The sequence below is a fragment of the Perna viridis genome, chromosome 8 (assembly GCF_037379345.1).
Source record: "Perna viridis isolate PV_CMFRI_1.1 ecotype Kerala chromosome 8, ASM3737934v1, whole genome shotgun sequence".
Lineage (NCBI taxonomy): Eukaryota > Metazoa > Mollusca > Bivalvia > Mytilida > Mytilidae > Perna > Perna viridis.
Genome location: NC_142452.1, coordinates 17,233,255 through 17,246,520, shown reverse-complemented (window position 1 = coordinate 17,246,520; position 13,266 = coordinate 17,233,255). Strand labels below are relative to the sequence as shown.

The window sequence follows — 13,266 nt, the reverse complement described above, 5'->3', positions numbered from 1 at the left end:
TTATGGTAGGATTTGTTGTTATAGTTAGCGGTACTGTTGGTAATTAGTAGAGATCTGATAAAGTTATTTTCACACAAAAAACTTGCAAATCACATTTTTCTATTTCATTTTTTTTTTCAAATTTGTCATGAAAATGAAATATTGTAAACTAATCTTTAAGGAATTATTCTTATATTATTTATGACATTTATATAGTAAAGCATGCATGAATGAGACTTTATGAACTAAAAACACTGGAATTTAAACCAAACTATATTGTATGCCAAAAATAAAATTATTATTATTGTATAAATACACATCACTCCATATGCATGTGATTCAAGCAGTTAGCTTATTTTCTCACAAAGTATGTGTTTGGCATTTTAGTGGAAGAATTTGGTAAGCATAGCATGTAGAGCAGGCATGGTTGCTTGCATGTAGTTGTATAATACATGGAATTATCTATAGCTTATTGGTAGACTGGGCAAATGTTAATATGTGCTTATCATCCAAACTTGCATGCAGATCCTAAATTTCTTAACTGCAGGATTGTCAAAAGATTTCTAATATTGAGAAAATATCTTGATATATGCAGCAATAAATTAAAATTAATACTGTGCACTTATCTAGGACCATGCTGTGAATCTTTTGAGAATTCTGCTTAATAACAGTTCCATTTTTTTCATTTGTTGTACACCAAGAGATGTCATCAGAATATTACAGTGAATACAATGGTGATGTTCAGGGGATATAATGTTCTAACCTTGATGAAATGACTATTACCTGATAACCTGCCATTAGTAGTAAAACTGGACATATGTATTTAAATCTGTGTCTGTAATGATGTATGGATCTCTGTCTCAATTGTCCAGTTTACTACCAAAAAATCATCCTGTGATTGTCATTTGATAAAGGGAACTCCCTGAATATCATCATTGGATGTGCTATAAATCACATGATGGTGTTTGGAATCAATGTGTGTTTTGTAATGATTTAAGGGTTTTCATATATATATATTATGTGTTCACTTGAAATGATCCATGCAACTGTTTATAACAGGACTAGGAATGATAAGGACCATATTTGGTCTACTGCATGAATGGAAATGAGAAATTTGATATGGAGAATTATTCCTGCTCTTCTAAGAATGTTAAATGAATGATTTAGCATTTTCTACCACATGTACATGTATAAGCATATTATCTTTCAATCATTGAAAATGTGATTCCCAAATCAGCAGATCTACAAATTTTCCACCAAAGTTTCCAAAAGTTTGCACTTTTTGCAGCATTATTTCAATTTTTGAGTGTCTCTGTCAACTTGACCCCAAATTTTTATTAATGATTTCTAAATGTGACTTTGTTAAGAGTCCAAATCAGTTTAGATATCCCTGGGTCACATTGGAGAAACCTTTGAAACAACATATTTAGCATTAAAAATTAGCTATTTGTCTCAGTTATGTTGTATTTGGCAGCTTTTCTAATTATATAAAATTGAAAAATGATGAAATGGTGATAATTTAAAACCATATTAAAAAATTAAATTATCCATTAACAATGCATATCACATTTTTGTCATTTTTTTTTTCATAAAAATAATAAAATTATCTCAGTTCTACTCTTTATTATGATATTAAATATGAAAAAGAATTTTGAAGAATCTGTACACAATTGGCCTTATTTGATACTGTCAAATGGCCTATAGCCATTCTATCAGTTCTAACAGGTGTATGGATTGGTTGATGGGTCAATAACTTGAGTAAGGACTGGATATCTATTAATAATTATTTAAGTCAGTAACTAGGGAGACAGCTTCAGTGGAGATGTTCCATGAAACTGGACCCTGGTAAAGTTTGTATTTCTGTATTTTATATGTTTAAAGTTGTTACTTTAACAATAGAAATGAAAATGTATATGCATTCTTATGAAGGACATTAGTGGGGATCAGTTTTCATGTTTTTATTTTCTGGAATTTTTTATTTGTGGAGTTTTTAATCCATGGATTTCAACTCAAGCATCTGAGTGTGAAGTAAAAACATCATGTTTTATCAACAATTTGTGGTTGCCCTCAAAACTACATTAAATTAGTATCACATGAATAAACGTACTTTCCAAGGATATATATTGAACCAGTATAGCATATAGGCTTTTTAAAAAGAATTTCTTGATTTTCACAGTTTATAATGATTTTTTTTCAGGAAAAATCCTTTTCTTTCCTGTTGTTTCTATACTGTTTTGTCGCACAACAACTAAATGTAAATTTATCATAATAGTTTCTAGAGCCTAACTGTTGTAATGAATTAGAAATTCAAACTCTACATGTAGTTTCTAGAGCCTAATTGTTGTAATGAATTAGAAATTCAAACTCTACATGTAGTTAAGATAGTTTGTAGATTTTCTCTGTCTGTAACTGCTTACAAAAGGGTGTTGTTTGAAACTTGAAATGTTTTTGTTATGTTTTTTTTTTGTTTTGTTTTGTTTTTTTTTTTTGCATCTGGTGGACAAATCAAGTCAGTAACATCTGTTCCATATAGGGAGAATTCATCCCTAGGAATCCTTTAATACTTCCAGATTTAAACAACATCTTATTTTCCTGAAATATAGGTCATACCTTGCTTGTTATCTATAAAACTGTATTCATAATAGAATGGTGGAAAATCAATAGATTAATAAAAATGAAAGCTGTCAATTTATGAAAAGAAATGTATGATAAATGTGCCAAATTATTTACTTTATTAAATTATGGCATATTTAATTATTTATTTTTTAAACATTTATTGATAGGCAATTGATGGAGAAGTGCTTTTGTAACCATGAAATAAATCTACTACAGGAGAAATTAATTCATATTAAAGTTGTTCATGATTGATGTTTAGAAGATATTTTGTGTTTTTGCAGGAGAAACGAGCAGTTAGATGAGAAATCACTGATCAAGAAACTAAAGAAGAAAGTTGCTGAGTTAGAAACTGAGCTGGCGTGTCTAAAGCTAGCTAAGGTAATTTGATGATGGTACTTAAAGTATTGAATGTGTCTTTCTGTAATAATTTAATATTCCAACATTCTATAATTATTGTGACTGTGTTTTTTTTTTAAATGATTATGAGCGTATTGTTTTTATATTTTGATTGGTAAATATTTGGTGAAAGTTTTCTACATCATGTTTGATTATACTGTGTTGCCTTCTTCATACACCATAATCATCTGTTGGTTCTAACATTAAGCTTTCTGGTGAAACTGATTTAAAAAAATCAATTTTTTATCTCTTATACCTTTCTCTTGAAAGTTCTGAAGTTTCTAGATTTTATTCATGTATGTAGTCTAAATGGAGAAATTCACAACAGGGATAGATTATTTTAGTAGGTATTTATACTGACTCGTCTTTAGATTAAAAACAATGACCGATTTCAAATTTTTCTTTACAGGAAGTAGGGAATGCAGCTTTAGATGGCATGAATACAAAGTTGACTGATGAAGATAAAATTATGTGTGCTGAAATAATACAAGGTTATGTAGGTGGTAAAGTTCCTGATCCCATTACTGCAGGTATGATGAAGAATTGCATGCTATTAAAATATGTCACAAAGATTTTTCATGTGGCACTGGCATCATATACAATATTTCAATGGATTTGGGTTCTACTCAGTATTTTTTTTTTCATGGATATGATGGGGTGTAGCAATCATGGAATGAGGAGTTCTTTACATAATTATCAAACATATACCAGTATACTGTGAAAGTATTGTTGTTCGTGGGGTATCAATTTTTAAGGTTTTTGTGGATTTTGTAAACGTGAAAATAGATTCTCAATGTAAAAAAATTCCCAATCATTTGTAAGATGGAGTTGTCATATTCACAAATTCAAGAATCAACCAAGTAACGTTGTTTCCCTAAACCATCAAAGATGGAACCTGTTCCTATAAATAAAAGTACTTTATCTGTATATAGAGCAGTATAAGTTTATTTTTTAGTGCAAGTTTTTTTCGTATCATATGCATTAATAATACATGTATTCATTTCATATGTGATATCAATATGCATTTTATTGCTTATTAATTTCTTTGCTAGGAATCACAAATCCACAGAAGTTCAGAGAATGTATGAAACTTTTGAAGTCTATGATAAAAGAAGGACAACATTTAAATGCAGAGCTTGATGATGGTAGAGCTGTTGAGAATGGTAAAACAAACCAGAACTGGAGGTTGACAGATAATCATCTGAACAAAAAAAATATAAGGACAATTGTTCATAATCCGGCACATAGCAGAAGAAAGGCAGTTCAAGTCAACAATAAAAATGTTTTGTCATCCAACGACAACCCAGATGTCGATATACTAAAAATAAACCATGATGTAAAGTATCAACAAACAGAGTGAGTCAATGTGTTTTATTGTATGTAAAAAGTTTGTGTACGATCACTTCTATGCTCATGGATTAAAACTGAATAAATAGTGATCCCACTAAACATTTGGAATTCATCTGAGCATTTTCATAAAAGCAAGATCTGATATTCAGACTAAAAACTAAGGTATTCACTTTCTGGCATCAGTGTCCACATTAAGATTTTCATGTTAAGTCTTCTGATTATGTTAGTATGAACTTTTCATTGTAGGTCAATCATACATGGTGTACAGTTGAATTAGCATCACTTCTACACAATTCTATATCTCTTTCATGTGTATGCCCCCACAGTCACAGTCTATTGACTCTGAAATTTTATGTTACTGAAACATCACTTAGTCACAATTCCATAAATGCAAACAATAAACTACACCTTAGAAATCTGTCCACTTTGATGGTGTCAAATGGTTGATTTGATATTATACATTGTCCATAATATACAAAATTAGTAACATTATCATCATTAGTCAAGTTTTGAATAACAACGTCCATTTGCAAAAGGATATAAATGTTTCTGAGATAACAGTTAATTTGTGAAAATAAATTTGGATTTATTTCAAAGGGTGGCAGAAAGTTGGTTGAAAAACAAAATTTTTGAAAAATCTTTTGTGTCTTAAAATTGAAAGAATTAAGTAAATTTGAGATATTGTAAATTTACTCGATAAATGGAATCCTTTTGGATTGTTGTATTTGTACATTTTAAGAAAAGAAGTAGAGATCCCAATAACAAATGCCTGGACAGCAGATACCAGAGAACCATCTAAGCCAGTGAAGAGGAAGCCTCATCCTGTGCAGGAAAAGGTTGAAGGTACAAAAAATAAATTTCTTTTTTTGAAACAACAATGATTGAAGTCCTATAGATTTTCCTGTGATGCATCAGTCTTTTTTTCCATTTTTTAAACCATGATGCCTTAAGAAGAGATTTGTACTGAGGTGTGTTTGTATGAGGATGGGAATTATCTTTCCTTATCATAAAACATAATGAATATAAATGGTATAGTATAAATCATCAATGTATATGCAATGACCAAGTATTTCAAGAAATATTGTGGTGAAATCGATGTCTTGTCTTCTGTATGATGTACTTTAATTCATTGTATCCACAAATTTTCTAGATAATGTTCTACACATTAAGTTCTATTTGTTATTTCTGGAAGTTTGATATACTATTTTTTAAGCTGTTTATTTAAAAAAAAGTATGAATTTTCAAAAAAATATGTTGTATAGAATATACTTGTGATCTAGCAGTTGATTATGAGGCTTTGCACTATTTAATTATTTTAGAACCTCTGCCTGAGGCTTTGCACTATTTAATTATTTTAGAACCTCTGCCTGAGGCTTTGCACTATTTAATTATTTTAGAACCTCTGCCTGAGGCTTTGCACTATTTAATTATTTTAGAACCTCTCCCTGAGGCTTTGCACTATTTATTTTTTTAAAGAACCTCTGCCAGAAGACCCAATAAAGAGATTAGCAGCCTTACTAGAAACACATAAAAGAAGAAGTAGAAAGTACCAATCACCTTTTGAGAAGAAAAGAGTAAAAGAAATAAAAACATTAAACACAAAAGTAGAACAGCTACAACAAGAGAAGCAGGAGAAGGAGGAAGAACTACTGGAGATGAAACTGAGTCTAGCTACACAGGAGTTAGACATAATGGAACAAGAACTCAAGTAGGTTCTTATGACTAGTGACATGTTTATGCTTACCCTACCGGTGCACCTGGTCCATATTTAGTTGTTTCTTTTGGATTTGGTTAATTGAAGTTCTTTGTTGTGTGTACTTGTTTTACCTGTCTGGTCTTTGTCTGGATTGTGTTTTTTTTTATTTGTGTTGACTCTTGGTCCCTTGATTACTCTTTGGACACTGTCAAAATAGTTTCCATAACCTTTGAAGAATTTTGATTTTTTCACAAGTTCAGAAGTTCCATATTTTTGTGGGTGATGTGTTATTGTTTGCAGGGTACCAGTTATTATATATTTCCTGGATTATTCCAATAAAACTAAGATGCTTCCTTGAAAGTGCCTGAATTTAAATTGCCACAAACTCTCAAATTTTCTGCTGTCCACAAAATTAATGTTCCTGAAAATAAATAACTTGGCAGCAATATATTTATCATTAATGTGTTTTTAACTAGACTTAGTTGGTATTATGTGTCCACCATGCTGATTGTCACACACAGTCTGCTTTAAAACAGTTTAGATCACACCTACTTCATAGCACCAATTCTGTTCTTTGTACTCTAAAATATGCCATTTTACTCATTGACATTTTTGGTATCAAGTGCAAAACTTTATCTAAGAAATAAATTATATTCAAAACTTGTAATAGCTAAAGAAATAAGCTTTTAACACCAAGTAAAATCTTTTTACCCTTTATTTATTATTACAGAACAAATTTGGAGGTAACAAAGGATCAGATATCAGACCAACATGCCTATATACAACAACTAAAATCTACAGAGGCTGATCCTAATCTAGTAGAACAAGAAAAACTAGTGGAAAAACAACTGAAAAAGAGACAGGTCAGTAGGCAATGAGCTTATTACATAGTTTGGGATATTTATATTTCTCACTCTATATATTTGGGACTATATATCAGTCCCTTATAAAATAAAATTCCATTTATGTAGATAAATAGCAGTAAAACTTTCATTTTAGTCATAAACTCACAGCAAACAAACATAACACACATGTAGGACAAATCAACCGAAAGATGCAAGCTTTTTGATATTTTTCGCAGAAGGGGACATAGAAATACCCTGTCTATCCATATGTCCAACGGTATGTGGGTCTGTCTGTCTGGTCATATTTGTGGACACAACTCTTCAGAAACCACTTACAGACGTAATTCAAACCAGGCTATTTCCTTTCACCTGTTCAAAATTTACAACCATTCCCTTTAATTAAATTTCTAATAAACTTTAGTTCAAATATTAAGAATAGGTATATTATCAAAATGTTATTTCGTGTAGGATTTTTTAATTGGTCAGCGTTAATATAAAAGAATTAGTTCAAAGAGAACCAACCAACCAGAAAGTTTGTTACAAATTGATATTAAGTTATTCTTAAAACTTATTATATATATATTATTATATTATTATTATTATTATTATATTATTATTATGATTATATTATTATTATATAAACTTTGATTCATACTGTACTTTGTATTGTTATTTTTGTTATTATTATTATACCCCCACTATGTAGGAGAAGATGGTATACTTTACCTGTGTCTTTCATTCTGTCATTCTGTAACACATTTTTTCCATAACAGATTTATCAGCTTCTATTTTAAGGAATGTATAGATATTTGATATATTGCTTTTGCATAATGACTTGTACCCTTTCTCCCTTTTTAGGTTTCTCGCTCATTTAATTTTACTCAGTAATTTTCATCTTCTGTAAAATCGTAGCCTATTGATATTATACACATAGCTTCTAATGTGTATACTGAATCATGGAATGCATTTTCGTACTTGTATGACATCTTCTTCCTGTTTGTTAAAAAAAACGGGGGTATCACTAGTGAGCTCATAGATTATTTGTTTTAATGTTTTATCAAAAAAGCTAAATTTATATTCTAGGCAAAGTTTGATAAAAAGTTGGAAATAGTTGAAGAGAAACGGCATCATTTGAATGAGCAGTCAGAGCAAATCAAGACTGAGATAGGATCAGCCAAACCTACACTGGTAGATAAGTTTGGAAAGTATCGAAAGCATGACGGCACACTAAATACTAGACAGGTCTATGACATGTTGAGAAATGAAGAAAAGAAACAAGAAAGGGTAAAGTTATATTTGCTTTTTGTTCTATGATAAAATAACTGCAATTTTTAAAGAAATTGTTCTTTTTTGTAAAATATTTTTTTGTTTTGGTCAAAATGTCAACAGTGTTTTTCTGATTAGATCATAGTATCTTTTCACCTCCCTTATCCCCAAGCCTTAAGAATAATTGCAATATAGATTTTTTTTTTAAGGGGAGATAATTTAACTGATGTATGTTATTGTGTAGGATACTTTGATTAAAGTTTAATTAAGTAAGTTTATTCATATTTACTTGCAAGCTATATAACTATTCTCAGAAAAGAACTGAAGTGTTCTGAAATTGACTTTGATAATATTGTTTTGTTGTCGTGAGTTAAGACAAAATTCAACACAGAATTCGGATGCCAGTTGTTCATAATTTCAAATTTCACTTGTTTGTGAATGTGTCAGTTGGATATTGAATAAATGAGGATAATGTCAATTAACAGTAATTCTAGAGTAAATGGCTGAGTAAAAAAACTTTGGAGTTGAGATGTATGATGTATATTGAATTAGTTCATGTGTGAAATTTTGGTCTATTTTGAATTAGTTCATGTGTGAAGTTTTGGTCTATTTTGAATTAGTTCATGCATGAAGTTTTGGTCTATTTTGAATTAGTTCATGTATGAAGTTTTGGTCTATTTTGAATTAGTTCATGTGTGAAGTTTTGGTCTATTTTGAATTAGTTCATGTATGCAGTTTTGGTCTATTTTGAATTAGTTCATGTATGAAGTTTTGGTCTATTTTGAATTAGTTCATGTGTGAAGTTTTGGTCTATGTTTAACTAGTTCAATATGAAACAAATGTGTAAACAAGTGCATTGTATCTACATGTATATAAGCACATACGGATCTCTGAAATATTTATTACTGTGTAATAAAATGGTTATTGCATTTATAAAAGTGAATATTATACCTCACAGTGTATGATATTGCACTCACAAGCTCATGCAATAAAAGATCTTCTCAGGACAAAATTCACCAATATAAATGCAATAACCCTATATTTCATGTTTGAATTTGGGATTGTTCACCTTAAAGTGTATTTTTAGGCTCTGGTAAATGTATGATTTTGGATAAGAACTCATTTTGATTTACTTATATTAAAAATTGGAAAACTGATTGCCTTTAAAACAACTCACTATAATTGTTTTATCTATGTGATTAAGATTTTATCATATTCTTGTACTCTTTTTTTTCTTTTTTTTTAAACCAACTAGTTACAATGCAACTACTATAACAAATATGCCTTGGCAGATTGTGAAAAATATGCACCTCTCTCTTAGGGAAAATAATCAAGTAAATAACCATGAAAAACCATTGTAGTTCTTTCAGTTGATCAATATTATGGAGTGCTTTGCTTAACAAATCATGTTATAACATTGCCATGGGGAAATAGGTTTGATTCTCATTGATGATTTATGACTACTTTCATTTTAGGTTCAGACAGAGCTAGACAGAGAGCGATATATGATCATCAGTAGGCAACTAGAAATGAAAGAGCTTGCCACAAGACAAAAATTACAGGAGTTTAAAGAAATGTTACGTATGTCAAAATCAGCAGGGTATCCTGAAGGATTAGTCTTACATGGAGGTGATCGTAACATGAACACTGCCCCAGCCAAAAGTTCATTTGTACACCGTGAGCCGTCACGGCATGCCTCAACTCGTCATACAACTAGACCAGTACAAATTGTTGAACAGGATGAAGATGACAACCGTGCATCTGCACAGACAAGGGGCTCTCAGGACACATTTTTCACAGCAAAAACTGATTTTGACAGAGATGATGAAGATCAGCGTGAGGAATATCCAAAATCAGCTGTTACACGGGTATCTGGTGCTACTTTCTTCACTGCTAAGTCAAATTTTGATAGACCTCCTTCAAGAGCAAGCATGAGATCATATGGAAGTAGTATTCCTGATTCAGAATTCTATGCAAAAAGGAAGCAAGAAAAAGATCCTACTGTTCGATGGGAGTCTGCTTTTTCACGTCCACCATCGTCAGCTGCCAGCAGACCTGCATCGGTGGCTGATTTCCATAATCATTTAAAAAAGAATTCTGATAAGGAGGTTCAATTTATGCCAGCTGAATATATGACTGATGATTATAAATCTAACTCTAGAAAGACTGAAAGAAAACGTGACATTAGTAGTGATAAGGAAAATCTACAAAATGGCTTTGATTCTGATCCTGATGAAACTATGTTGCCTAGTAACTATGTTTATGGTATGGGAAGGGGAGAGAAATTTGATGCACGCAAAATGGGTCTAGCATCAACTAGTTTTGACACTGCATTAGCCTCTATGTTGGAAAAGAGTAATGACAATGTGTATTATGATCATGAGGACTATAACGAGTTTGCTAGGAATACAAATCCTAGCTTCTATGGTGAAGTGCCAAACAGTCGAAAGAGTCGAGAAAGATCTCGGCAGAGGACTAGTCAAACAAACACCTATGGTAGGCCTAGTCGTAGTAAAGATAGATGGGGCCAAGACTATCACTGGATGAGGGAAAACAGCCGAAGTAGGGACAGGAAGAGCACGAGCCGAGACAGAAATAGACGAAGTAGGGATAGGAAACGTGATCCATCTATAGACAGTGACTATAGTGACAGCGAAAGAAAAGCACCTCCAAAACAGAAAACTCCAAATGTTAAATTCAGAAACTGGGGTCCTATGGCAAGGGTAAGAGTATATTATTAATATGATAATGATAACATTGCATTCCCTTACCATCATGGGGTTAATATTTTATTTTGGACTGTTATATGAAAGGAACTATCATTGAAACTTTATTGCATGTTCTACCAAGTAAAATAGGAAAACTGTGATATGAGTATTTGTAACATTTATGACAATATAGTCAAATCTTGTCATATCTACATACTTTCAAAAATCATTACCGTATCAATATTATCAATATCACATGGTAAGAGTTGACTCTATTAGTCTTCTGGTCCAATCTTTTAAAAAAGTTTTTATTTTGTTTTTTTGTTTTTTTTTGTTTTTTGTTTTTTTGAATTTCCCAAATATTTTATTTGAGGATGTTTTAAAGGTATATGCAGTATTTTTCTCAATAATCTGTGTTCTATCTGATCAGGAGACATCTATACTAGACAGACTAGCTGCTACTTCAGTCAAAACACCGGAGAAAAAGTCAAGACAAGAGAAACCTAAAAAAGGTATGGAAAAAATGGTGTCAGGTGGCATGTTTTAGGAAGTTAATAGTTTTTACAGTAAAACAGTCTATTTATTTTCACCTGGAAGAAAAAAAAATTAAAAATGAAACATCTCAATGTTGATATACATGTATTTATTAATTGATGATGGAGTAAAAATGTTCATTTTATTGTATTTGCCAAAACTTAGTTTATGTGAAAGTAAATTGTATTACATGTAATTAAAAAAAAAAAAAAAAACATGAATGATAATTTGCTATTATCATGATCAGCTTGAAATTTGGAAATGGAAGGTAAAGGGAGTGGTAGAGTTTATGAAATCAGAATTCACTTGAATTTCTTTTTTAATTTTTAGCTGTATATCGTGTGATTTAGTTGATTTTCAGTTTTCATAGTTGTCCACGCTTCTTTAGTTCATTGCTTTTTTTTTTAATTTCATTTTTAAGTTTGTATCTACACCATTTTAATCAAAGTATATTACAGAGTTATTTTTAGGTTTCAGTAATAAGGGCTTAGAAGACTACAATTGTCAAATATATTACTCACTTATGTCAAAGAATGCAGCAATTTAGTGTAGCACTAGTTAAATTGTGTATATTATTTACACTAGTGATTATTTATAGATTCTTCTTCAGTAATCAGTGGTTTAAATTATTTCTCCACTCTCTATGGTAAAATTAAGATTTTAACATGCTCGCTATAGCTTGCATATTGAAAATCTTGATTTTACCATCTTGAATGGAGAAAGAATTTAAATCTAGAACTGGCTGAAGGAAAATTGGATACGCCCTTGAAATCTGTAGAAAACTGGGAAAATGTAAAATAGCAAGAAACTCTTGCAGAAATTTAATAACCACCTGTTGTTTAAAAAGTCATTTTATATAATTTAGAAACTCAGAAATGTTGAAACATCACTATCATCTATTGTGAAGGTACTGGTACTATTACTCATAGATACCAATATTTGTGGTATATTCTTGAAATTGTGGAATTCACAAGTCTTTCATATAAGATTTCCTTTTTCGTTGGGAATCATATTTTATGCTCTGCCAAACCCAAGGAAAGCACAAAAATTGGTCTAGCATGAACAGTGATTCTTCTACAGTAAATGGTATAAGCATTTTTCTGTAAACTTCCTTCCCATAGGTGATCATAAAGAAGCTCCTAGCATTCATTCCTTGCATTATCAAAAAGCAAAGTGATTATTTATGGTACAAAGGAAATAGTAGACTTAATTTTCACTCTGCATCATAGGGTTAAGTATATATAGACCTTCCCTGTTCAAACTGAAAATACAGGATTCCCTTCTCAAACTTCTTTGTCATTATAATTTCCAATTTATAGGATGATGTATGAGTTTAAAATAAGAAATTTTGAACTGTGACTTTTTCATTACCGATGTCATATGATATTTTATAATATGTCGCAGTGAGGGTTAAATTATCATAAGGGGAGGTTGAAATATCACAATATAGGGGTTAAAATATTGATGGAGATGTTAGGACCAAAACCTTTAAGGGATATTGAAGTGATAAAATAGCTTTTCAAATTAGGATCTAGTAGCACTATTTCTGCTCAGTAGCATAGCATTTTTTGAAGGTCATTATCATTTTTTTGCTTATTGCCATTTTGAACTTATAGTTTATTGAATTTTGTGAAGTCAGGAAAATTATGTTTTCATATATTGACAACTAAAATTTGATTTTGTTTTTATGAAAAACAAAGAATTGTTTTACAGTAAAAAAAAAACAGTAATTGTTTAGTAATCACCCTTCAAGTATGTCTGTGTATGATAAAGTGAAAACAATGCTTATGTTGTTGTGCTATAGAACATCCTTTTCCTAGGGCAAGTGAAAATAAGCTCAGGGAAAGTTTATTCAGCAGGTTGTCTTTCTAGAATT

At 30.8% G+C, this 13,266-nt stretch overlaps 1 protein-coding gene across 4 annotated transcripts in view; it reads left to right on the top strand.

Moving 5' to 3' along the window:
- Positions 1-13,266, top strand: part of LOC148609565 (uncharacterized) — a 38,429-nt gene that overhangs the window by 21,533 nt on the left and 3,630 nt on the right. For all 4 annotated transcript variants that reach the window (XM_088596479.1, XM_088596480.1, XM_088596478.1 and 1 more), the window contains 9 exons: positions 2,877-2,973; positions 3,401-3,521; positions 4,044-4,347; positions 5,081-5,184; positions 5,818-6,049; positions 6,768-6,900; positions 7,966-8,166; positions 9,624-10,871; positions 11,287-11,368. In XM_088596479.1, coding sequence (XP_088452605.1) covers positions 2,877-2,973; positions 3,401-3,521; positions 4,044-4,347; positions 5,081-5,184; positions 5,818-6,049; positions 6,768-6,900; positions 7,966-8,166; positions 9,624-10,871; positions 11,287-11,368 — 2,522 coding nt within the window. The remainder of the gene's footprint in view (positions 1-2,876; positions 2,974-3,400; positions 3,522-4,043; positions 4,348-5,080; positions 5,185-5,817; positions 6,050-6,767; positions 6,901-7,965; positions 8,167-9,623; positions 10,872-11,286; positions 11,369-13,266) is intronic.